At 45.1% G+C, this 26,560-nt stretch overlaps 1 protein-coding gene across 1 annotated transcript in view; it reads left to right on the forward strand.

Moving 5' to 3' along the window:
- The window catches only part of LOC115322454, a 36,434-nt gene extending 19,203 nt beyond the window's left edge, over positions 1–17,231 (forward strand). The window contains exons 8-9 of the mRNA XM_029982808.3: positions 13,974–14,051; positions 17,109–17,231. Coding sequence (XP_029838668.3) covers positions 13,974–14,051; positions 17,109–17,231 — 201 coding nt within the window. The remainder of the gene's footprint in view (positions 1–13,973; positions 14,052–17,108) is intronic.
- The last annotated feature ends 9,329 nt before the right edge of the window (positions 17,232–26,560 follow it).

A 26,560-nucleotide genomic window follows, 5' to 3' on the forward strand; every position in this document is an offset into this window, starting at 1 on the left:
GGAATGTGTTGTCTACTAATCCTAAACAGTTTTGGAACATTATCGGTAAGAACAATTCAAACGAAATTTTAATCAAGGTGAATGATGGTGTTATATTTAATGAAAACTGTGCTAGAAATGTAAACGAGGTTTTTGTTAAATATTTTTGCAGTGTAAGAAACATGTCAGCTTGTTCATCACCTCAGCACAACTTCATGCCCATGAAACATTTCGAAACTCATCCCATTGGCATTGTTTGAATAATCGATTACCTTTATATATCATCCAGTCCTGGTGTCAATAATATTAACTCCAAGTTTAAAACAAAAAAAGTGTATATTTTCCATTATACTGTCAAAAATATTCACACAACTGCTAGATCTCCGTATCCTCCCAGACGGTTGGAAAGTTAGGAAGGTGGTTCGGTTGCACAAATGAGGTGATAGACATTCCCCAAACAACTATAAACCAATTTCACCCTCTAACATACCATCTAAATACTTGAACATGTCATTTATTCTCAGCTTGTTATTTTTGAAGTGTAACATGTTTTTCAAAGGGGCTCAACATGGATTCTGAAATTCATTTTCCTGCGAAACCCAGCTTCAGATATTTACTGACGAATCGCAATCCGTTCCTGATAAAAAGTTCCAGATAGACTGCGTATTTTTTGGACTTCTCGAAGGTGTTCGGTACAGTCTCACACCGAGTTGCTTTTGTTGAAACTACAGAACCTTAAAATTGATGCTAATGTTATGACTTGGATCAAGTGCTTTCTTACTCGTTTTCGTTACCGCAAATAACCATACATCTCCGCTCGCGTCAGTGACCTCCGGCTTGCCTCAGGGATTTGTACTAGGTTCACTTCTGTTTTTAATCTTCAGTAATGACCTGCCGAATAATATTTCTCTCTCAATTAACCTTTTTGCCAATGATTGTGCCATTCATCATTAAATTCATTATGATTCTGATGTTATCAAGCTCCTGAGAGACATAAACGTGATTCCTGATTGGTGTGAAACTTGGCATATTATCACGAATGACCATTGATGAGGCGATAATAACTGAATAAACTAGACGTTTAATGGGGCGAACTTGTGCCCAAATCAAAAAGGAAACAGAAGAAAATAGCAGAGCGTCGCGGGCGTCGATGTCGGCGAAACTGCAGGATCGAGCCCTGGGGAGAGACTGACTCCGACTCGCCACGCGGAGTCTCTTTTGTATACGCGCGGACTTCTGGAACAATCGGCCTAGAAGATTCGTCGCGTAGAAGATTCTTACCTAGAACAAGCAACACGGTTCTCGAAATTACGAGAAATCTAAATTGAGAGAAAATAAAAGGCGCGGCACTCCCAGGAATTGAACCCTGGGCTACCGCACGAGAGTCAAGTGCGGTAACCTAACGGTCACGCACGCGCTTTTTTTTTTTTATTTTGTACATAAAAACAGATTACCCGGGTCCTTTGGGCAGCCGTCGATTAAAAATATTTAATGTGGGACTGTTTTTTTTCTAATACAGGTGCCCATTCTGGCGCATCATTCCCATTCATATCGTATAGAGTCTTCACTTGGGTCACGAGATCAGTGAAACACATGGGTGCAGTTTCCGGGTTGGGCATAGCACGGTGTACCATCATTCGTGATTTCCAAAGACCTAACAGGGCCAAAACCATTACCATATAATAGGGTACGCCGTGATTCGCGTCCACAGGCAGACACGAATGGACTGCGCAGTTATACACAATTCTTTCTTCAAAGTGCGTTGAGTGCCTTAACCCACATAAAGACCGCATCCCAACAATCAATGAACACATGCTCAGTTGTTTCTCGTTGTTTGCATAGCAGGCAATTAACACCCCATGGCACCGTTATACCCCTTTCTCCCATCCACACTTGAACAGGGAATGTGGCGCTGTGCAGTCGAAAAAAGAAAGATTCAGAAGCAAGGGGTATGATCATCTTTTTAACGCGGACTAGGACATCCTGAGCTTGCCCATCCGCATACACTGTCCAGTACAGCGGTACAGGAAAAAGACTCTCAAGGAGATCACGCGACAGTTTTTGGCGGGTTACTGTAGACAGGTACTAGAGCGAGTACCGCACCGTCAAAAATTCAAAAGCGCTCACACAAAGCCAGCCATTTTTGCAGGTGGACCAATTCGTGAAGAGACAATGAAGGTTGGCAAACGCGCCGCCAGTCTTGTCTGTAACCTGACCTGAAGAAATGGGTTTTTCTGGTCCCTCAAACAAAGGAAACGTGAGGCAATCTGTCCAATAAAAATGTGCGCCCGCCTTGGTCGACCTTGTGAGACTCGTCGAAAAAGATCGTCTCGACGCATTGGTACCGCCACACTTTTCCAGATAAACACTGCGAAGACCCTGTGCATTTTTTGAATACTGGTTGGAGCGCAATGTGATACTTGAAGTACATACCACAGCTTCGCGAGCAAAACACATTACAGACTGTGGTTCTGCTAAACATTCACATATCACCATTGCACCACCTTTCTGCTTGTTCTCTTAAATCGCCTGCCACGTGTGTCGGCCACGCACGCGCTCGCTTGTCGACGCGCGTGGCATTACTCTCCCCCCCCCTTTAAAAAGGCATCGTCTCGATGCCACATGAAAGGCAACAGAACAGAGCAAGACAAACAAAAGAATGGGAAAATACGGAAGCTGGCAGAACACAATCCTATCAAGCGTTGCACAAGATCACAGTTCACAGTCTTATCGCGCGTAGTACGGCTTGAGGCGCCCGACGTGGACGACTTCCGTCGTAGTAACTTAATGAAACTTTCCTTTTCTCGAATTTCGCTTTATTTTAAAAGTTATAGGAAAATTAAAATTACAAAAACAAGCAAAAAATAACCTCCTTCATGACGCCCTCGTTGCTTGAGTGGCCGTGAACTAGAGGAGGGGTAGTGAGCTACGCAAGCGCTCACGGCTGCGTACTCCGTGTCGACGGCGCGAGAGGGCGCCACTAAAGCATGTTTGGATAGGCTGCATGCAGCGGGCAGCCAGGGCGGCTCACCTTGCGCATTTGCTGCGCGATTAAACACTTATTCGGCATGACACTTCACTGGCCACAAACGACAGCAAACGCGGGGTAAAGGTCAGTTCAGAATGGGAGCCACTTCGCGCTGCCATACCGCGAAACGGCCAAACCGCCAGACAAAGCTGCTCGCCGAAGGCCTTCGGAACGCTCGGAGCCGGTTGGATCCTCCATTCCCTACAACCGCAGCGCCGCCGCGTACATCTGGTACCTTTCCGTGTTGGCGCCTGATCCTACTACTCCTTTCTAGTATCCGCCGCCTTTTTTACCGCTTGGTGGTAGGTATGTCGACGGGTCATTTCTTGTTTCCTTACTTTATAAACTGCATTTGTTTCTTTTGTGATCTAAAATACTGAACAAAAACTACTTTTATACATAACTGAAACGGTTCGCGCCACTTATATTTTGTATTTCGACTAAAAACAAGCTGTTAGCGGCTCTAACCAGTAGTAAGCCCACGACCAAGGACGTCCCATATCGCGCGCTTTCGGTACCGCGGGTCGCCCCCGTCAGGGGAGGAGGTTTCCGCGTTATTCGGTTAAAACATGACGCACTGATATTTAATTACTCTCTCCGTGCCCGCTGGCTTGCCCGAACCACAAGAGACGTGGAAACCGCAAAGAAGGTAGATGCTTAAATATGATTGCAGGGCCCCTTTAAGAAAGCACGGGGAACCGTACTCGCTTGTCCCTCTAAGTGCTCGATGAGCGCTCGCAGTTCAGGGCCGCCTAGTTGGGGTGCTGCCATGTCGCTGACGTCCGAAGAGCCGAGGAAACACTCATTATCGTCGTCTTCCATACAGGCAGGACCGGCCACGACAGGAGCTCTTGACAGGCAGTCGGCGTCATTGTGCTTCCGGCCGGCCGGACGAACTCCTACAGTCGTAGGCTCCACCGGGCGAGGCGTCCGGAGGGGTCTTTCAGATTCGCGAGCCAGCAGAGCGAGTGGTGGTCCGTGACCACACGGAAAGGACTTCCATATGGGCGAAACTTTTTTATTGCCCAGACGACAGCAAGGCACTCCTTTTCAGTTTTTGTGTAGTTTCTCTTCACCTTACACAGCGTCCGACTCGCGTATGCGATGACTCGCTTTGCCCCGTCCCGCCTTTAAACTAGCACCGCGCCAAGTCCGGTGCTACTGGTGTCCGTGTAGATCTCTGTTTCAGCGAACTGGTCAAAATGGCCAAGAATCGGGAGCGTCTGGAGTCTCTGTTTCAGCTCATCGAATGACCGCTGGTGTTCTTCTCTCCATACGAACTTTACGGCGTCTTTCGTGAGGTGCGTCAGCGGTGCGGATAGCTTTGCGAACTCCCGAACAAATCGTCGGTAGTAGGCACAGAGTCCGAGGAATCTTCTCATGGCCTTCTTGTCAGACGGCGGCATAAATGCAGCTACGGCGCTAGTCTTCTCGGGATCAGGGAGAACGCTTTTGTTGTTCACGACGTGGCCAAGGAACGTGAGTTCACCATAGGCGGTTCGATACTTTGTTGGCTTGAGTCACGGGCCGGCGGTCTTGATGGCTTTAAGCACGGCTTGAATTCGTCTCAGGTGTTCGTCAAAATCCCGTGAAAATACCACGACATCGTCGAGGTATTTTCCCGGGATTCACAGGCAGCTCTGCCATTTCAGACCTGCCAGCACGGTGTCCATGAAGCGCTGGAAGGTGGTTGGTGCTGTACAAAGTCCGAACGGCATCACTTTGAATTCGTACAGTCCGTCGGGAGTGACGAAGGCAGTTTTCTCCCGGTCGCGTTCGTCAACTTCAATATGCCAGTAACCACTCTTCAGGTCCATCGACGAAAAATATCGGGAGACGCGCAAACAGTCTAACGTATCGTCGATAAAAGAGATCGGATAGACGTCCTTCTTCGTCACATCATTCAGTCGAAGATAGTACTCGCAGAACCGCAGGGTTCCGACCTTCTTCTTTACAAGGACAACTGCGGAAACCCATGGACTTTTTGAGGGTTCAATGATGTCGTCGTTGATCATTTCCTGGACTTGATCTTGAATCGCCTTCCTTTCCTTTAAGGAGACTTGATACGATGGCTGGTGGACAGGGAGCACGTCGTCGTCGGTAATAATGCGATATTTTGCAATTGGTGTTTGGCGAACTTTCGACGACGTGCAAACCAGTCACTGTATTCGGCGAGGAGATCAACCAGTTGCCGGCACTTAGGAGCTGGGAGCTCAGGGTCGATGTCGAGCGGCGGTGGCGACTTGCTGTTCTGCTGTTACGACGAAATTTCTACGGAGATGGCGGGGACCACGGCTGGCGGCTGAAGCTCCTCAATGTGGCCCACGGTGGTACCCTTTTTTAGGTGCTGCGGCTCCTCCCCGAAGTTTGTCACAAGAACAGTTTTACGTCCTCCTTAGAGATCCGTTACGCCTCGTGCGACGCCAATTTCTTTCTCAAGAAGCAGTTGGACGCTTCGTTCCAGAAGAGCTTCACCGTGCATGACTGCGTCGGTTATGACGGTGACGAAAACACTCGACCCCGTCGGTAGGTTCACATAGTGGGCGATAACTCGGATCGGGGTTGACGTCGTGTTCGTCTCCACCGGCGGCAAAACAGGCTTTCGCAACATCAGCTGGTTTGCTCTGAGGTTGATGACGGCGCCATACTTGCAGAGAAAGTCCATTGCGAGGATAGCGTCCCTCGAACAGTCTTGCAGAATGATGAACTTGACAGGGCACGTCTTACCGTGGATTTCGACGCGAGCAGTGCATCTCCCGACTGGTGTGATGAGGTGCCCTCTGGCGGTTCGTATTTCAGGTCCATCCCACGGCGTCGTGACTTTTCGAAGGCGGCGGGAGAGCCTCCTACTCAAGACTGAGTAGTCTGCTTCGGTATCCACGAGTGCTGATGCGTCGTGACCGTCGATGACGATGTTTAGGTTGTTAGACACCGTTGCAGGAGCGTCGTTTCGGTCTCTGGTAGCGTTCAATTGGGGGCCTCCTGACGTTCGTGGAGGATCTTGGCGTCGGTCGATTTCGGCAACTCTACCTCCAGGGGTTGCCGCGCCTGGTTTCTCCGGCGATGAGCGAGGGGCGACAGGCTTTCACGTCGGGGTCGGTGCATCGGCGAAGCTGGACGTCGTGGCGAAAGCGGCCGGAACTCTCGGCGTGACGGAGGCTCGGGGGACTGAGGTCGTCGCAGGTACTCGTCGACCTCCCGAGGGCGTTCACCATAGCGGGGGCGCGGGTCATTTGGGTGGAACCCGGACAGCCCGAGTCGTCGGTATGGGCATCGGCAGTACACATGGTCAGCTTCTCCGCAGTGGTAACACAGCGGGCGTCGGTCGGCCGTCCTCCAGACGTTTGTCTTCCTCGGCGCAGGTTGCTCTGGGTGAACGTGCGCCTGATCTTCCTGTCGTCGGGAGTACTGCAGCGTTAGGGCGTCTCTTCGGGGTGACGTCGTGGCTTCTCGACGAGCTTGCGGCGGTCGTCGGCCCATGGCGGCGTAGCTCAGCGTCGGTTCCTCCGGTGCCACCGTGGTGACGGGAACCTCCGGTTTAGAGCGCCCGATGCACTCCTTCTCCGACAGCCTCGGCGATGGAAAGGGTTGGTGGACGACTGGCGGTTGGCAGCAACATTTGCAGTTCCTCCCGGACGACCTCCCGAATAATTTCCCGGATGTCCGGAGTACCCGGAGTATTTCCGCTTTGAGCAGCGTGGGTGCAGCGACGCCTGGATGTCGCTGGTAGTGGGAAGCGTGTGCTTGGAGGGCGCGCTCGATGTTGGTTGCCTCCGGGACGAAGGCTTCGACAGTGGTCGGCGGGTTGCGGACGAGGCCTCCGAAGATGTCATCACTAACACCTCGCATTAGGATCCGAAGCTTCTTTCCGTCGGTTGGCTTTAGCGTCGGCGCGAGCGACCAGGTGCAGGGCATCCTCGACGAAACTGGTTATGGTCTCGTTTGCACCCTGGGTCCTCATTCAAAGAAGGTACTCGGCCCTCTCCCGTCAATATTGGTTGGTAAACATCCCTCTCAGCGCATCCTTGCAGGCGGTTGATGAGGTAAATGAAGTCTCGTGATTCTCAAACCAGTGCCTGGCCGTTCCTTCGAGCGCGAAGTAAAGACTCTGAAGGCGCTGTTTGTCTGTCCGTCCGTCGTGCTGGGCCACTCACTCATAGTGTTGTAGCCAGCCCTCGACATCTTCATAGGGCTCACCATGGAAGGACCCGGGCGTACGCGCAGCGACGGGTAGGGTGGTCATTGTCGGTATCTTCTTCCTCCGGTTCTCGGGCACGAGACCCAATTCGGGGAACTGACCTCTGATACGACGGCTTGTTCGGACTTCGGCTTCTTCGGCGAAGGGTAGCCTTCGGGGGCTGAGCACGTCGCTTGGCCGGTATGTTTTCGAAGGGGTACGTTCAACGGGCATAGAATGCAATACCCCGCACCTCCACCAAAATGTCACGAATGACAATTGATGAGGCGATGATAACTGAAGATACTAAACGTTTAATGGTGTGAACTTGTGCCCAAAACAAAAAGGGAACAGAAGATTCGGGCGTCGGTGTCGGCGAACCGCAGGATGGAGCGCTGGGGCGAGACTGACTCCGGCTCGCCACGCGGGTTCCTTTTTGTACACGCGTGGACTTTTGGAACAATCGGCCTAGAAGATTCGTCGCGTAGAACATCCTAACTTAGAACAAGCAACACGGTTATAGAAATTACGAGAAATAGAAGACGCGGTGCTCCCAGGAATCGAACCCTGGGCCAGCGCACGGAAGTCAAGAGCGGTAACCACTCGGCCACGCACTGGCTCGCGCGTCGACGCGCGTGGCAATAGCGAGCTTAACACAACTAACTGCAAAGTAATGAGAGTGTCTCGTAATCATTTAGTTTCTCCCTGCTACTACCTTAACAAACCATTTATGGGTATGTGTTTAGATTTCAACCTCAACCAGCTCATTATTCAAGAAACAAGAATTACTGCTCAGAGCGGTAATATACTGGACCTTTGTCTTTCTACAGATCCTAGTATTATTAATAACTTTTCATTACTTCCTGGCCTCGGGGGTCACCTCATAGCACATTTTAATTGTTCCTTTCTTATTAAACTCAAATGCCTTCATCAGGAACAAATTATAGATCAGTATACAATACCGCTGACTACGATTCAAGTAACACAGATTTGGAAATATTTTATAAACTATTTCGTGGAACATTTCGCTTGCGCACAGCAAAGCAAAACTGGATCCAATTTAAGAACAAGTTATAATTTTTAGCCCGGAAATATGTACCTCTGGTTAATATGAAAACCGAAGGACACAACCCATGGTTTACTAAACCAATTAAGAGAATAGGCAACAAATAGAAGAGGTTATTTAAAAGAGTTAAGCTATCACCCGCCAATAAGGAGGCACAAAATAAATATGAAGAATGTGAAAAATTATACAGACAAGAAATAGCAAAAGCTAAATCAGATTTTTATGAAAACGACCTATTAAAAGTATTGCCCGGTAATTCGAAACAGTTCTAGAATATGATCAATCCTAAAGCTCTAACCCCTCTCGCTTCAATAACACCGAAGGACTGGCTTTAACCGACAAATAGTGTGCTGATTGCCTAAATAATTATTTTTTTCTGTATTTACTAACAATAACTTTAATACTGTTCCGGAGCTTTATATTCCTAATCAGCCACAAATGGCACCGATTACTATCAACCCGTTCGGTGTTTAAAAACCATCGAAAATCAGAAAATTACCTCAAGTACAGGGGATGGCCTCATCGATTCCAATATTCTCTTCAACACTAAACACATATCGTCCCTCTTCCTGTCTGACATTTTCCGTGAATCCCTTGCTTCTGGTTACATTCTCCTTGACTAGAAAATCTCCCTTGTCATCCCTATACATAAGTCCGGAGACAGTAATTCACCTCTAAATTATCGTCCCATACCGTTCATTAGTATACTATCCAAAATCATTGAAATATTCTGGCGGGCTAGTTGGTTCTACATACTAAATTACGAATAGCGCTAAGACAAGGACAGACGAAAAATTTTTATTTTTCTTCTAACCCTTCTTCGATTTTCTAACCCTTCAAAATATTATTGTATATAGTTCAAACTTTTTACCTTTGTTTCATTTTTATTATTTTTGTTGCGTTCTACTCTGCTTTAGTCTTTTTAGTCTAACAATCTTCTTAGAGCGCCCCGGCTAGAAATCGACTTATTTCTTCTTTTTTCAACACCAGACACTTCCTTCACCTTCTTCTTTATCGTTGTATATAAAACCGTCAGTTGTGAGTTAGCACCTGTCCTGCCCACTTTTTCGTCTGTCCTTGTCTTAGCGCTATTTGTAATTTAGTAGAAAATGATTGAACACATTATATTTTCAAATGTCATAAAATATATCGAGTCCAGTAATCATCTCAACGTTAATCAATATGGATTTAGGAAAGGACTATCATGTGAAACGGTACTCCTAGAATTTGTACGTAACATTCACTCTAACCTTGAACATAAAAAGCAAGTCGATGCCATCTTTCTTGACTTTGCTAAAGCCTTCAATAGGGCACCTCATAATCGATTTTAACCAAACTTCAAAATTTTAAAATTGATCCTCTTATCATCTCAGGGATATCGAATTTTCTCTCTAGTCCCTTCCAAGACACCGTCGCAAATAACTCAGAGACATCTCGATCTAACGTAACATCGGGCGTCCCTCAAGGTAGCGTACTCAGACCACTTCTTTTTCTAGTCTGGATTAATGATCTCCCTCTCTGTGTCTCTTCCACCATCCGCTTTTTCGTAGAGGACTACGTAATTTATCACACAATCACGAGTACTGACGATCATTCATCCCTGCAAACCGACTTATCATCCTTTGCTCATTGTTGTGAGAAGTGGAAGATGTCCCTGTACTTAGATGTATGGGAGGTGCTAGCCTTTTCTTGTATTTTATCACTATCCTCCTACACCTACAATATTAACGACACAGTACTCAGTAGTGCTTTACCTGACAAATATCTTGGTCTTCATATAACAAGCGATTTAATATGGGTCACTCATATTAATCACGTAATCGTAAGGCAAATAGCACACTGGGTTTTCTACAAAGGAACTTAAGACTCGCCCCCCCCCCTCCCCCCCCCCCCCCCCCCCCTAAAGGGAAACAGATCGCGTACCGAAATTTAGTCCGCCCAACGCTAGAGTACGCTGCATCCGTTAGGTCCCCGTGGCAAAACTACCTTAAACGAGAACTAGAAAGTGTGCAAAACAGAGGTCTAAGATTTATCTTTTCTGATTATTCTTTTTACACTAGTGTCACTGGTCTGCGAGAGCGAGCGAATATTCCTTAGCTCGCTTTAAGGTGGAAGATATCTCGATCTACTCAGTTCTACAAGCACTACCACCTGAAAGCTACGCTTAGAAAAGTTTTACTTCCACGTCCCATCTCGTTTTTCCCAAAACTAGACAACAGCTGTAAAATAGAGCCCATATTTGCCTCCACCACCTCCTGCGCCAATTCCCTTCTCCCTTTAACAATATTAGAATGAAAGGCTTTACCTGATAACATAGTTACAACCGCAGCAGCCCCCAACAAAGGCCGCAATACGGAGCTCGAGCAGCGAGCTCCGACCCGCGGGTCAGTCGCGGATCACGCGCGAGGGTTTTAAACGCGCGGCCAGTCCGTGCCAGACCCCCAAAGCATTCTGTCGTTCTTTTCTCCACAACAACTAACAATGCGGACGTATTTAAAAAGCTACTATAGTGAACATTTAGATCACTGTGTAAACGATGCTGAGTCTTAGCTTGTTAATAACGTGTCCTTAATTTTTTTTTTTTTGTATTTATTTATTATTTTGTTATCGCTGCTCACGGGTTTGTATTACTACGTTTATATATTCATATGTTTAGTTCCCTATTCCTTCTGTCGTAGCTTACGAATTTGAATTACTTTTTTTATATTGAAACTTTTATTTTCCCATCCTTTGTGTAATGCCCTGTAATGGGGCCTTCGAGGTATTATGAAATAAATAAATAAATAAAGCAATTTTTCTTTAGCCCTCTCCTCTTTAAAATTAACTCTTTACAAAACACGTGTGCGGTCAAAGCTTGAATACGCCTCGTCTATCTGGGACTTGAGCCTTTTAAATTTGGTTAGCCCCCAAGGAGATGTTCAAAATCTTTCCGCTAGTTTTATCCTCAGTAATTAGCAACTCACTGCAAATGTCACCTTTATGAAATCTAACTTATCTTTGCCTAGTGTTGCTCATACCGAAAGATAGCCCGTTTGTGCCTCTTCCATAAAACAATTCACACTACCTCATTCCTTAGTCAACGTCTCCTCGCACGATCATTCTATGTTTCATCCCGTCTTGACCACCCTCATAAAGTAAGTGTACGAGCTATGTTGCACGAACATATTTCAACAATCTTTCATTCCCAAAGTTTTTTGGATTGCAACCACCTTTCCACCTCCATCGCCATAATCCAGGCAGATGATTTGTTTAAAACTGCAGTGACTAATTTCTATTGTTCATAACTAATATGTGCTTTGCGTTTAGGTTAGTCATTGTATTTTTTTTTTGTTTACTACCACCCACTCTTCTCTGTAATGCCGTGGGCCCTGACGGTATTGAAATAAATAAATAAATGCACTCATTTTTCTCACTATATATACAGCGGAAAAAATTAATGTAACATTACCTATACACCAATTCAATTTTCCCGAATTATTCAGAGTTAAATTTTATGCAACGTGACCTGACATTACGTGAGCTATAGAACAATTCAGTTTCTCGCTCAAGTTAACGGGAAATGTGATATCAAGTGACCGGACGTAACAAAACCTGGACAGCAATTTATTTTACCAGGTTAATATAAGAGGGAATTTAAAAACAAATAATGGTTCTTCACTCTCTAAAGTGACGGTTTATTCTTATTTAAATAATTTTAAACGATGGCACCTTAAAGGGTTCTTGAAACTATGTTTCTACTTTCGCTACATACTTCTTAGTATCAGTCTCTAACGCTACTAACGGAACAAACTTGCCATAGTTTTTACTTCTAGGCTTAGCGGTAGCCAAACAAATTCGATAAATATGAGCCTCGTTCATCCTTTACAAAAAAAAAACATGTTCTTATTCTGTTGAAACGCCTTTGAAAAAAATATCAGATGATATATAATATCAATAGCTTTTCATCTGCCTTTCTCTGGCTTTTCTATTGACTTTCTTTTAAATATTGGCCCACTTTGTAATAAAAAAGTCAACCGATTTTTTGCCTTCTCCAAGATGCTGTTTCTGTAGCTTTTCACTAAAAAACTACAGCCTTCTAAAAAATATATACAGCTTAGAAATTAATTCAAGAAAGTTTTGGAAACTTACTATGGCTTTCAACTTTGCTCCGAAAGGGATGCAGCAAATGAAAGAAAGGGATGCAGCAAAATAACGTAGAATAGGCGCCGGGCCACGCGGCCCGGCGCCTATTCTATGCCGTCAACGTTAATCACAGCTACGCGCTGGGGTTGGCAAAGTAGAAAACGCGTGCTGAGCTCCAAGCGTACTATAGGGAGTATTCACAACACGCCATATTTGTGGGTGCAGTTTACAGCGCATGCTCAGAGCGAGCTCACATCAATAGCTGCTAAGACCGGCACTTTTGATGGTGCAGAATGCACGTTGCAAAACAACTGTGGGAGCTGGCCATCAGCACGCGCTCAGCATTCGCGCACACAACTATGGCCGCCAGTGAATACTCCCTATTCTCATCACCGCAGTGCAGTTGGACACGAGACATTACCCGAGCGCCCGCCGACTCATTCAATGTTACGAGCCGAAATCGAGTGCTCACGCAGTTATCGTGTCCAATCCATGGGCCGCGCTCGACAGTCGCCGGGCGGGTGGTTTTGATCCCACAATTATGTCGTCGAGCTTTGCGAAGGCAAGACTGAAATAAACAGTACCCCTTTATCCTCGCGATTTCACCGCGACAAAGAAGCTTTTGAATTAGAGGCGGTCCGTGCGAGTACGCCTGAGCCAGACTAGGACCAGTACGCCTCTGCAAAGTCATGAACATTCACACCCGATATCGTTTCAAGTCCCCTTTAAATACTGGATTTTATGAATCATAAAACTTTGAAGATAAAGGTCGATGCAATGCTCTTTAATTGGTTCAGACAGCATAGATCCTTAGTCCCATTTCAAGTGCATGGGAAATTCGCTTTTCCGGCAGGTCAGGAATACTATTAGAGTTCCGGAATGTTTTCAGTCTATTAAAACGCTGCTGCTTACTAACAATAAATCTTTAAATAAAATAACTTCACTAAGAAAAATATAACAGCTTACAATTTTATTAGACTCTAAACTAGTTGCTTGCAATTTAGGCTTATATCATAGTTATTTTAATTTTAATGGCCTAAAGTGAATTTAGTTTAGGATTGGGTGCCTTGTAAATTTTTGTATAAGCGTTCATAAGTGACTACTTTGGCAGTCATGGGAATCAGCGCAAACCCGTCATGAACTTTACGGAAATAAGACGTATTTTGTAAAAATTACGATATTCTACCTGTTCCTTATCACTTGCACGTTGTATTAGCTTTGTTTTATATTAATCGTAGCGGTCGCTAAGGAACAAATATTTAATGTAAACGCTCAAAGGACGCTCAAAAGCAAAGGCTGAAATGTAAACGCTCAAAAGCAAAGGGTGAAAATATTCTTTTTATCACAGACAATTACAATACAGTTCAAGTATGAATGACGTTCTGAGTCCCACAACTTGCCTGTATTTATTTATTTCAAAATGTATTATATCGTTAGACAAAATATGTGAGTGGATTTTCTCATTTTAGCTCAACAGAGCTGTCATATCACATCGTGCATTATAATTGCAATTGATGCCATCAGATATGCACGTTATAAAACACGTTGAAATTAATGTTTGTTAAACATCAAAGTTCATCGGCTTTACTGAACTGTTCTAGATACCGATTGCAACAACGTGCAATAATAGTTGTCCACCAGGAATCAACGAATATCGTCCTTTCGGAACTGAGTGTGTTGTAAGTATTTCTATACATTTCGGAAGAGAAGCTGTACTTCGAGTAGTACAACTTCTCACAATTCACTAGCATGAAATAACAGATGGCATCGGTCTCTGGCAAGAATTTTGATCTGCTTGTATAAATCGTTGCAATTATCGCGTTCTGCGCGCTGGCAGAGTGACGCCTTTCTCTAATTGGTTGTGCAACGTATTCTGAATTGTACAGTAGCTCTCCTGCAGAGAAAAATAGACGCAGCATGAATCGAAGTGTAGTTATTTGGCTCTTTTGCCTGAATGATAAGCACTCGGAAGATGAATACATCAAGTAAATTACGAAACACAATCTTTACTGCGTGTTCCATCATATTTGTGCTGTCTTTTGCAAAGGTATCCGGAGTCTTAAATAAGTAACCTGGGAAACTACGTTCACCTCTAGAAGGAGCAAACCTAAACGACATAATAGCGAATATAGAGCAGAGTCAGCGATGTTACCTAATTAAATAATTTGGCTAGCTTTTACAGCTGAGCTGTTAAGGGCTAGGTTTCCCAGGATTGTGTCCACCAGCAAAAAAAATGATGTCACCAAACTCTAGACAGCTACCGCCATCTATGAGTGACGGCGGCAACCAAACAACCTTTTGCCGCCGTCGCTCATAGATGGCGGCAACCTTTCTTCAGAGGAAGAAAAAGCGGGGGCTGCACGAGGGGTGGCGATGTGCACAGCAGCGCGAATGGTTCGGCAACCGCCGCGAGGCCGCTATCGCCGAAAGTTCCACTGCGTCGAGCGCTTCAGATTCCCTTGCAAAAGAAGAGCACATCGCTCGCCTGGACAGCCACCGCCGAGAACAGAAGCTACAGCTCCGCTGCTCTTCCTTCTTCACCAGAGTAAAAAGGCTGAAATATTTTTTTTTTTCGTTTTCGTTATAGCGTTTTTTTTTTCAAAGCTACCTTGGATTTTGTTTTTACGCAAGAGCGCTGCATAGTAGCCCAGAATAATGTATATCCTTCATTATCACTGAGTGAAAGCATTTTCACCCCGCAGTGTTGCTTTACAATTCAACAAGGTTTGTGGCAAAGAATTAATGAAAATATTCTTGCCTTTAATAGTCTTGAAGCAGATTTGCAGATTTAATACAAATACCCAAATGCAGTGATTTTATTTCTGAGGCACATTTTGTATCCACTAGAGCAGAATAAAAATTAAACTTATTAAATTGCTCACCCTTCTGCTTTGAAATCAGCGCAGGTTGATTTCGAAGGCGTCACTTTAAAGAGGCATCACTTTCGTGAAGTAGAACGGTGTGAAGGAGATAAATGCATAGCTTACTTAAAAAGAGGCTCAAAAACATCACAGTATGAGAAACTTATTTTTAAGCATCTCAAGAAGTTTAACTAAGTATCTGAAATTGAAAAAAGTTTTGACTATTTCAATAGAGGGTACTAATGTGTCACAGCGTTTATCAGCTAGTACCTAGGGATAAAATAAAAATCTATCGGAGAGAAAAATCATCTATCAGCAGTTTTGGGTAAGTTACTTTTAAAAAGTAATTCATTACAGTTACAGTTACTTTCAGAAAAAAGTAGCGAAGTTACCGTTACAGTTATCCTAACAAACGAGTAACTCCTTACAGTTACAGTTACTTTTAAAAAGTAACGACGTTACTTCTCAGTTACTTTTTTATAACAGGAAAATTTAGAAAAACTAGAAAACGCCGCTCACCAAGTTTTTTGCATAAAATTAAGAATTCGTTTCTTTACTTCATATTGTATCATAGCAGCAGTTGCTTCTCGAAATTAGTGACTGAAAGTTTCCCTCGTTTGATGGCGAACACGTCCCTGCCCTTGCTGAACGAAGCCCGCGCAACAAGAGCAACGAGCAAACCCCGCGCAAACAGCAGTAAATTTTGCCTCGACTATTAACAACACGAAGGAGTGTGGTGCAAATCAAAACAAAATACATGAGCAGTGCGGATTAGTGGCGATAATCAAAATACGACTCATTCGCAATGCCCTCTGTGTGCGTTGCTATTTCACGGTTGACTCACCCGATTAAAAGTGTTTGCGCCAAAAAAAAGAAAAAAAAAAGAACAGCCGCAACATAGTGTTTCAAGATACTAAGATGTAAGTGTTCAGTCACAAAGTACAAGCGCGTGCATAAATATAACTAAGTTTTTTTTCATCACATCTACACGTGGCTATTTTCGGTTCATGAATCGCGAGAAAGAACGCATTTACAAGTTTGTGCAAGGCCAACTTAACACTCAAAACGATGGAACAGGCAGTTTGGAAAGTGCAAGGAATAGCTAGATTGTGCTCGTTCAATGATATATCATTCACAAAGAACTGAAAAGTAAAGACAAAAGTAACGTCGTTACTTTCATAGTTACCTAAGAAAAAAAGTAATAGAACTACAGTTACAAGTTAAATTTTTAAAAAGTAACTCGTTACAGTTACAAGTTACCAAAAAAGTAACGAAGTTACAGTAACTCGTTACTAGTAACGCGTTACTACCTAAGACTGTCTATCAGGTAGAGACTTAATTTACTTGAGTGTGTGAAACTTCAAATGTAGCGCACCAGATGGAACCGGTGTCGCAGCGGGCGGGTTGTCTATTCTAAGCCCCTGGGTAACTCTACCGTGTAGGATAAAGTGAGAGCTTGCAGACTTTCACGCTATCGGATAATGTCGTCCGCCTTAATTATTGAAACACCAAGAGTTATCAATCTTCTTGGCAATAGTAATCGTTGGTTTGCGAACGGCTTAATTATTGAAACTTGGAAAGTGATCCAGCTTTTTGGCAATAATAATCGTTGATTTGCGAACCTTGTTTTTTATAGCTCTGTTAAACACCAGGTTACTAGCAGTAACCTCCGTGTTAAAATTGTGACTTAATTTATGACAGTCTTGATCAATTTGTTTCGCTTTATGCCTATAAAAATGTATTTTATGTGTTGACGCAAGTAAAGCAACCTTATTAGCCTTGAGTAGCTTGCCTTTTTTTTTTTACATTCTGACTATTTTGCGCACTTCACACAGAAATCGCTTTAGGCGTAATCATTGCTCTTTTCGTTTCCAGATTTGGTCAAGAACTTGGCAAAATGGTCCATGGTTAGTGCACCTGTTCTTCATTGGAAGGTACTCGAAGGGCACGTGTACACGATCCTCAACGTTTTATCTTAGAACGAGAAGACGTTTTTAGGAGACATAATAACCATTACTGCCGCTCCCGAAGATCGTTTTACCATATATCTTACACATCGCCGAAGCTATCTCGACGCGCGCCCGCGGTTTCAGGGCCATATTTCAAGTCTGGGAAACATGCTTACTTTTACTGAAAGGACCAGTAATAGTACAGGTGTAATAAAAATGGATAACTCACTGAGAGTCTCTTGAAGTGCATTTCCACACCACTATTGCTTTCCTTCGGCTAAACTTTCCTTCGGTTGACTGAACCTATGCAATACAGAACAGCGGCCCAAAGGTTACCGTCGCTGTAAATAGCAATTAAAATCTCATTAGTTCAGAAAACACTTTAATATTTCTTGCCAAACTGCGGTTCCACAGGATCATAGTTGAAACATAGAAGTAGATGTAGAAGAAAGCGTGAGTGAAAGCGATCGAATCAGTTGTTAAACGATGTCTTGTTTCTGCAGCCGGTGGTTCTGTCTCTTTATAAACGATGGGGGTTCGGTGGCCGAGAAGGCTAGCTTAAAGTCACTGTACCCTTGACAAGTAGCGCCATTGCCTTCCCTGCCTGCTAGCCAAACACGAACAAATACTAACACACAGTTATTTTTATTATTTGTTCTTAATATTTGTTAATGACAGTAATGACGGTGGAAATTCACGAGTACGTTCGTTCGCAGGTAATTATGTTGTTTAGATGGACATTACAGATGAGGAGATTTTTAGACGGCTGCAAGGTTACCTAAACCGAAGAGCACAAGGGTGTAAAAGATGGAGGATTGAACTCAACGTAAAAAAGTGTCCATATTAATTTTACATGTAAAACGAAAACGAAAGTTGGAACGTTCTATCACCTGAATGTAGAGACCATACCAATAAATGTAATAGTTAAATATCTAGGTCTCAGGCTATCAAGAGACTGCACTTGTAGTGCCCATACTGACGACGTTGCTGCGAGGGCCGGAAGAGCGCTTGGGTATATAAACCAAAATTTTAAGAAATCAACTAGCGCTATGAGAATTCTCGCCTTTCTCTCGTATGTAAAATTAGTTGTAGAGTACGACTACACCGTCTAGGATCGTTTTCAGCAAAACCAAATTGTTGCACTAGAAAAAATTCTGAGTCGTGCTGCAATTTTTGTTCTGGTCCAGTATGACAGTTTTGTGAAAGTTATCGATATGATAGAAAAATGGGGTCACGCAGATTGGCATTAAGACGAAGGTATTTGCGCCTGAGGTTTTTATACAATATATATAACCATATAACTGGCATTATTAGATCATCTCGCTGTACCTCACAATTATATCTCCAAAAAAGATCCCATTTATTAAATAAGCGAATACAGTACTAGAACTGAAATGGGCAAAAAGTTGTTTTTTTTAACAATCTTGTCCATCGAGATTGCGTGTGCCACAAATTCAGATTTTCTTTTTCAGGTTTCTTTGCCCTGCGCTATAATACCTGATCGCGCTGCAGGACCTAGATGAGTAAAGTGTGAAGACGACCAAAACCTCACAAGGCGATTGGCTAATCAGTGCTTCCGAAATATCTATTGACATAAAGATTTACAAAAGGTTACATTGCCGCCAAGCTAACAATCAAGAAGTACCATTATAAACATATCTTAAGTCGTCATTTACATTTGCTCCTGCGCCATGTTGTAATACTTAGCAAAAGTCTCTGCAATTGTATCCAGAGAGTTTAAGAGCACCATTTTGAATGCGCACATCACTGCAGACTCACAATGAGTTGAAGTTTGATTCCCCATAAATACAGAGTTCCTCGTTTACGAATATTTTCAAAGGCGTAACGAGGTTTCAAACCGTGCTATTGACCGGGGCAAACGAGCTGTTCTAAAGAGTCGCTGAACACCTATTGATGACTTGTCAGTATTCGTAGCTCAATCGCTGGTGCTTGCAGTGACAAATTTTCTTCATCAAACTGAATCAGAATTTGTAGGCGGAGGGTGCGTGCACCTCTCGGCCAAAATGAATCGCGACGGGACACTATCTCAGAACGTGTATCCTTGTTTTTACCGACAAGGAGTAGGTACACGAGCTAGATCTTGAAACGCCCCAACGGCTTAAAACTTGTCTTGTATTCAAGATCTTAATTTCTGCCCGACATTTTGAAGGTCACTTTCAGGTCCGAGTAACCAAGGGGATCACGAGCTCCAGCATCTTCGTTGGGCTCTTGAAGACAATCTCGGCCCGAGTGGTGCCTGCAGCTCCGAAATATGTGCCCCTGGGAGCGGCAACACGTCATCCACACCAAGCTAACCTCGAATGTAGTGGTAATGTGCAACAACCGCAGCATAATGTCGTCTAGGTGTCTGCTTTTATGACTGCATTGAAGTTGGTGCATTCAAAAAGGTGAAGACGGAGTGGTTCGAGCCAGTGGAGCGCAAGAACCCCTGTCGGACGTTCCCGGTCGGCCAGGACACCGAGTGTTGTACGTAGAGCAAGGCTTAGAGTAATAAGAGTAACGTTGAAAATTTCGCATCTGTCATGGTTCACGGATTGCTGCAGCACAACCCGCTGAAAGCGCTCCATCTTGTTCGAGAAGAAACAAAAAAATTACTCTATGCAACGTTCTCACTTGCAGTAGCGTTCGCAAAAAGATGTGTGCAAGGTGCCACGATTTAGCACACCGAACAGTCTTGACCACATGGGCGTAACCAACCGAGGGGCAAGTGGGGGGGCGCTTGCCCCCCTTCCAGTTCTCAGAGGGGGGGGGGGGGAGGCAAGGCATGTGTTTCCTTCCCCCCCCCCCCCCCCCTTCCCCGAGACAGCCGCCACTGGGCAGGGCGAACACTGACTGGTGGCGCCCGAGGGATGCCAAGGGCACCGCCTCCCGGCCCGTTTGGGGGGGGGGGGGGAGGGGAATCTGGTTTGCCCCCCCCCCCAAAAAAAAAAAAAAAAAACAAGTTGCTATGCCACTGCTTGACCAGATACGCTTTCTCGCGGAACGACCAAGCGAATGATGCTGAATACTTCACCCTGTCATGCGCCATGCTTGTTACTAAGTCCCAGTTCCGAGACACTGTACACTCAACGGCAAAGAATACACCGGGAATCTTCAGCTCTAAGACGCTGACAATTCCCAAGAAGGGGCTAAGTTGGAAGGAGCCAGGGAGAAGCACCTTTGAGTTTTGTAGTTTACACTGCGCACAGGATACGGCTAAGCACTCTTAAAACACGCAAAGTACTTCCAGAATTTAGTCTTCGTCACGAAGGAGACGATTCCCGTCATCTGCGTATGCTAACAGGCTCAGAAAGCCACTTCCGGGAATAGGGGGGCCACGGAGACGTGGGCTACGTACTTCCACCCGGAGGAGTGGGTCGATAATTATCTGTAAAAAAAAGCACACTGCTCGAAACTTAGCTTAGGTTCCCGGCTAAGCTCCGCTTTGCGCTAAGCGGCGTTGGTGCAACAGGTCCTAAGAGTGCCAGCCTAGATTCTTTCCAGACATCAGAAGGATCGACATCACTTCTCTAGACTTTCTTTCTAGCTGTGATATTTATCACTGGGGTTACTTCTAATAATTGCGCAATGTGAGATACTTTGCTAAAAAAAGACATGCAGTACCACCTTGTTTTAAATCAACTTTGTTCTGGCGCACGATCGAAGGACGTGCTCAGCTTTTCTTTTAATTGCCCGAACGTCTGACATTTGGGACAGTATAGATATAGGTCGAAGCTTTTCTATTTTAGCTCTGACGGTAGTGAAAAGAAAAGTTTCGTCATTCGTCACTTTCGATATTACGAGAAAGTTTTAGCGAGTCGTTTCGACACAAACGGTTTGTCCCCAACGCTCCACCAACGTAACCTCGCATGCGCGTGCGAATAATTGGGTTCTTCCGAATGTGCTTCTAGTTCATTTCTCCAAATCGGGGCGCCCGAGTCATCACCCCAATGCAGCCAATACCGTTGACGACTCGGGGAAAATGGAAGATAGCAGTCGGTTGGGCGACTGACACCGCCGACCCAGCCGAGCGCTAGGTAGGACAGCAGGAGGCGACTTGCCATCCTGCTACAATTTTCTTCATTTGAGAGGTCTAACCATTTCGCTTCGACGACTGCTCACATTGGTAAGCAGTCGTGAATGCTGTGTAAATATTAGTGATTCGGACTAACTAATTGTTATGGTGACCGTAAAATGACGAACTGATTTGGCTTAACGACGCACAACGTAAACGATCGTTCAGGTTCAAGACGGAGACAATTCATCTATATTTACGGTCCTTCAGACACTCTTAATTCTATCTAGCTTAGGAGCTCTCGAAATTTTGGCCGGGAGATTCCTTTGGCCGTTTTTTTTACATCAGTTGTACGATGCGAAGCGCGAGAAACGAATTTGCACGCTGCAGGACGTTTCAGATTTTCAATAGACGATATCGCTGCTGGTCAAACGCGATCATCATCATCGTTTACATTGTTACGCCATTTTATGGTTCAATAAAACAAGTTAAGTTACACGTGGAGTTTTACGAGACAGAGCAGCTGCACCATTAACCATTTTGGAACCATGTGCTTTAGATTTGGAGCGCTCCAAAAGCTCTCCTTTTGGAACGCGCATCCTCCACTGGCAGATCAGGCTCAAGTTGTTCATCTTCCGTTCGCAGGTCGTTAGCGCAAGCACCGTGAAGCGCTTCCGATCACACTGCAACCGCTCCGCCAACTTCAGAAGGTCTCCCCGGAAGTCGACAGCAGCATCTCACTGCGCATGCGCGTCGCGGGCGGAGCATGTCCGAACTGGTCCAGTCGGTCGGTTGTTTATGCGGGTGGTGACGGGCAGTGTATGCTGTGCGTGCATTGCGTTCCGTACGCTGTTACCTCGCATGCTTCAGGAGGTGCCAAGGCGGGACTGGAGCGTAGCCAATCGTAAGCGCTTACATACGCGATCCCCACAGGAAGAACGAGAAAGAGTACGAACAGAATATCTGGAGAAGAAAGCAGACGCAAGGTTTGGCGTGTTCATTTCCCAGTAACTAATTATTCACCTCTGTGCACTGCGTGCCACCGGTGTCTTCTTGCTTAGCCAAGCAAGATCTGGCTAGGAAACGATTGTGAAAGTGATGGTTTGCTACATATGCATGTTTTTTTTTTAATGTCTTACCAGCGATCTGAGCTCCGCCGCTCACAATCACTGAGCGCACCCGCCGTTCTGGGGCGGGGAACGCGTATCTTTTCCACTCTGTTTGTTACATGAGATCCGTGGTTCGGTGCTCGAGCTTGGTCGGGAATTTATTCTGCTGGTGGACAGCAACAGTATTGATTGGTCGTCTGAGATTTCATTCAGCTTGTCAACTTTGAGCTCAGGAAAGTTCAACCAGTGACCATTTGGAATGAGAACCATCTGCGGCGTATCGCTGCAGAAAAACTGCCCCATCGTGCACTCGGCGATTTGGAGCGGGTGCCAGTGGTTGGTCTTTCGCCTCCTTCGAGGATTCTGGAAACCTATTAGGATCTCTCAATGGAACTTCTATTTCTTCAAGTACTCCACTTTCTTTGCTGTTCTCCTCCCACCCGTCACCGGTACCGCGAATAAGTTGTCCTTGCTTTCAGACAGATCATTATCCTCACTTTCGGAGGCTGCAAAGCTGCTTTCCCAAGATTCGCGGTTGCTGATTAAAGGGATGCTGAAGCGAAATTTGTATTTCGCAAAATTAGGTGGCACAAGCGTTGAACGGGACGCCACAAACACTACAACATCACTCATCACTCATGTGTCAGACGTGTGGCCGTATTGTTTGAAAAATAAAAATTAAAGGCGCGATCAGGCGAGGAATTTGACATCACGGTCCTCCTGCATCAATTGAGAATGAGGGGAAGCAGCCTTGTTTTTCTCCTCGCTTCGGTTCACATGCTCGAGGCAAGCTCGAGGAGACAAAAGAAAGAGGAGAAGGAATGAGAATCGCGCGGTGACAGGCCTCGTCGGCGTCATCGACCTTGTTCGATCGAGCACTTTTCCAAAAATATGGACAACCGTTAGAGATATCGCCGGAGGAGTGATGTTTTGGGGTTTTGCTGAGTTCCACCTATCGCTCCAGCCTTGTTGCGTGGGCTCTCAAATTTGGTTCAGCAGCTCTACAAGAGGATATCACAGTAATACTTTAACTTAGAACCAAGGTATTTACGAATCTAGATGGCCCACCGCTCTCGCTCGGCGAAATTCGCTTTAACAGCCAATGCAATGTGGCATGCCATTTTGCGCTTTCGCCAGGACCTCCTTTGGATGAAATAACCCGAATTTAACCTGCGCTTCGGTTTCTATTTTCGTGGTGTGTCGGCGCGCTATGCTTGGCCTCAGTCGGCGCTCGAGTTGGAAGTGCACTCGGTTGCAATAGCTTGCTTCGTAGTAAAAGAAAGCTGCCTCCAAGCTGAGCCCCGTTCAGTAAAGAGCGTCAGGGTCGCAAAATTAGTATTCGTTTTCTCACAAATCCGGAGATCTGTTTATCTTCGTGACGTTTTTCATTCAACCGGCGAGAAATCCCTACGGTTGCCCAGGCGCCGAACAAGAGCAGCACGAGAGAGCGCGCGGAGAAGACCGTGGTTCATACGTGTAAGGTCACGATAAAGATTATCAGCTACGACGAACGTATCTGATGGTTTAATTATAATATCTATAATCATCTTATAATTACGCTGTTTTCACGTTTGACGATGTTAAACCAACTAGCCCAACTTACCGCCTTATCTATAATCATCTTGCTTTGGGCTTTCTGTAGAGCTAAAGGAAGAACATTTACCTTAAGTACAGACAAAGTAAGGACCTGTCAAATTTGACCGAAAATTGACCTAAAAAACGAGCTTGACATTTCTTTCTGTAAACAATAAAATTCCTAAAAATATTTCAATGCATTGAGGTATTTTATGGTGCTTATTAAATGAGGGGGAAAAGTTAGGATGGTGGAAGAAAAACAGTAGCGCCAGCAGAGGGTGTCAAAAACGCGACTTGCGACGGCAAGTAAAAATACTAGTTTCTGCCAGTGCGGCTTTTACGCTTCGTGACTCAAGAACAAAAAATCTGGGGAGCATGCGGTTTGCGCTCTTCTTCATCTGAGAAATGCCCCCAAAACATATATTTTTTCGTCAAAATTAAAAATTATACACTTTTAGCCTGCCCAATTGGAGATGAAACCACCCAAATATATTTCTATAAACTGCTTAGTTTTGTCTGAATTTATGCCTTTCTATTTGATCTATAACATTACGGTCTCTTGTAGATAATAAAGAGCGAGGCAAATAAATATAAGAAGGTCCTCCACTCTTTAAACTTTTGCACTCCAAATACTCGAGAGGACGCAACTCTACTAGCTCCCTCTCCATTGTTCGCTCCGCTGATGTGAAAAGAGTGGAATCCTTTGCGGGAGGAGCTTGTACGGATTTTCGTAATATGCAACAGACTATAGGAATTATATTAAAAATAAATTAGTTTTAGAACTCTCCGCGTCTTATACCTTTCTCCTGCATCAACATATACACCGTTTCACTCTCCGTCGCATGAAGGCTGCCATGTTGCAATCACGTGACGCGGTCGCCATTAGGTGGCTGGAACTCGTCGTTCCGCTACAGTCTATGGAACACGAAGTAGCGTTCTCACGGGCGCCGCTCAGGATGCGAACGCACGAGACCATTCGCGTGTAGACAGCGCGCACGGCACTGCAGCCGTTATAAATGTCGCAAGTTGCTGGAGTTGACCAGGTTTGGTTAAGAGTCGAGATTACGTTAGATGTTCGCAACCGTTCGCAACACTGTTATTTTTGTTCCGTTTAGCTTGCACGTCGGTTGCGTCTGCGAACAGGCAAAAATTTGCGAGCTCCGTGTGCTGAATTGTACTGCGTATTGAGTTTAATATTTTTTTATTTTTGATGCTATAGGATGATGCAAATGATGGCTGTGAAATTGTAACGTCAACATGGCGTCCGGGAGGCCGATGCCAAGCAGCTGCTACGCGTCTGGCTGCCGAATAGACTACACGGGAATGAAGGGTTAGAAGTCAGCGTCTAGTTTCGGCGTTTTACGAGGCAAAATTAGGAGAGATATCTGTCATAGGAGTTTGAAATGACAAGACAAACGCCCTGAAGAAACAAGCTCTCACTGTGAGCTGCCCTTTTGGAGCACCGCTTCATTCTTCAAAAGTTCACAACCCGAGCTACCAAGCGGCACGGAAACAGTTTGGATTCTCACGCATTTCACTGCGCACTCGAAAAACACTAAAGTACATGCGCAGGTGTCGACACCTGTCGTGATCTACGTCAGGCGCCTCGCACCACCCACTTCTGCCTCAACAGTGCACCGGCCGCATCGCGTATTCTATTTGATGGGATGCGACGAGAAACTGAGGGAGAGAAGGAGACGAGAGCCCTCGGACGTCAGAACGTCACGCTCTGGTTGGAATGGTTATCGGGTATCAGTGTTGCCGAATGGGCATCCTCCACTCCATCCCAACTCCATTCCGAGGAATTAGAGACTCCGATATTTCCATTCCTTTCAAATCCTAGGAATGGGGACTCGGGGACCATTCCCACTTTTAGAATGGCTAAATCGTTCCATTCCCCATTCCGTTCCTCCAATTACTAAACGTAAAAATTGGCTCTTGAGAGATACATTGTGTTGCCGGAAAAAGCAGCATAAAGCTGGTATTATCAAAACGCACACATAGAACTGCAAAATTATGCTAAGCGCGTTACCAAAGCACTGATTTTACTAAGCGGAGCGCTGGTGGAACAATGTGTTTATTGATTTTATTATTATATTAAAAAGGGGTACGACTAACAGAGGCGCAGACATACACACTGATTAGAAAATGTTCGTGAGACAGGGGAGGGGGGAGGGCTGATAATAGTAAAGAAAAAGAATATCGCTTCCATGGAATTTTTTTACTATACCTTTCTGAAATGTGCACTATGTTATGAGGCTATGGTCTGGAGCATGGGTGATCGCCTCCCCCCTGCTTCAACGGCTTTCAAGCGAGAGGCTCGTGCCAGGGCTCGTTGTTTGGAGGCGCGTTCGGCCACGTGCTTTTTTAGTTTCTACCCTTGATGTCAGGGTCAGGAATATCACTTGTGAACGACAAATTCGATGGTGCGTGTTCGAATCGACGGTGGCCACTTTGATTGTGTATGATCGAAGCTTGGAATCATCGCGTTCTTAAAACATCACAGTCGATATTCACAACCGGACATTACTCTTATTTCCGTTAATAAAAACGCAATTAATCGCAGTTCGGCTAATCTGTGAAAGCCAACCACACCGACGCCTATGGTAGCCTACCTGGCATTATAATCACTACATAAAAAAGCAATAAAATGATGTTATTTCGCCGATAAGGGGATTA

Source organism: Ixodes scapularis, unplaced genomic scaffold, assembly GCF_016920785.2.
Source record: "Ixodes scapularis isolate PalLabHiFi unplaced genomic scaffold, ASM1692078v2 PGA_scaffold1__304_contigs__length_218370807, whole genome shotgun sequence".
Lineage (NCBI taxonomy): Eukaryota > Metazoa > Arthropoda > Arachnida > Ixodida > Ixodidae > Ixodes > Ixodes scapularis.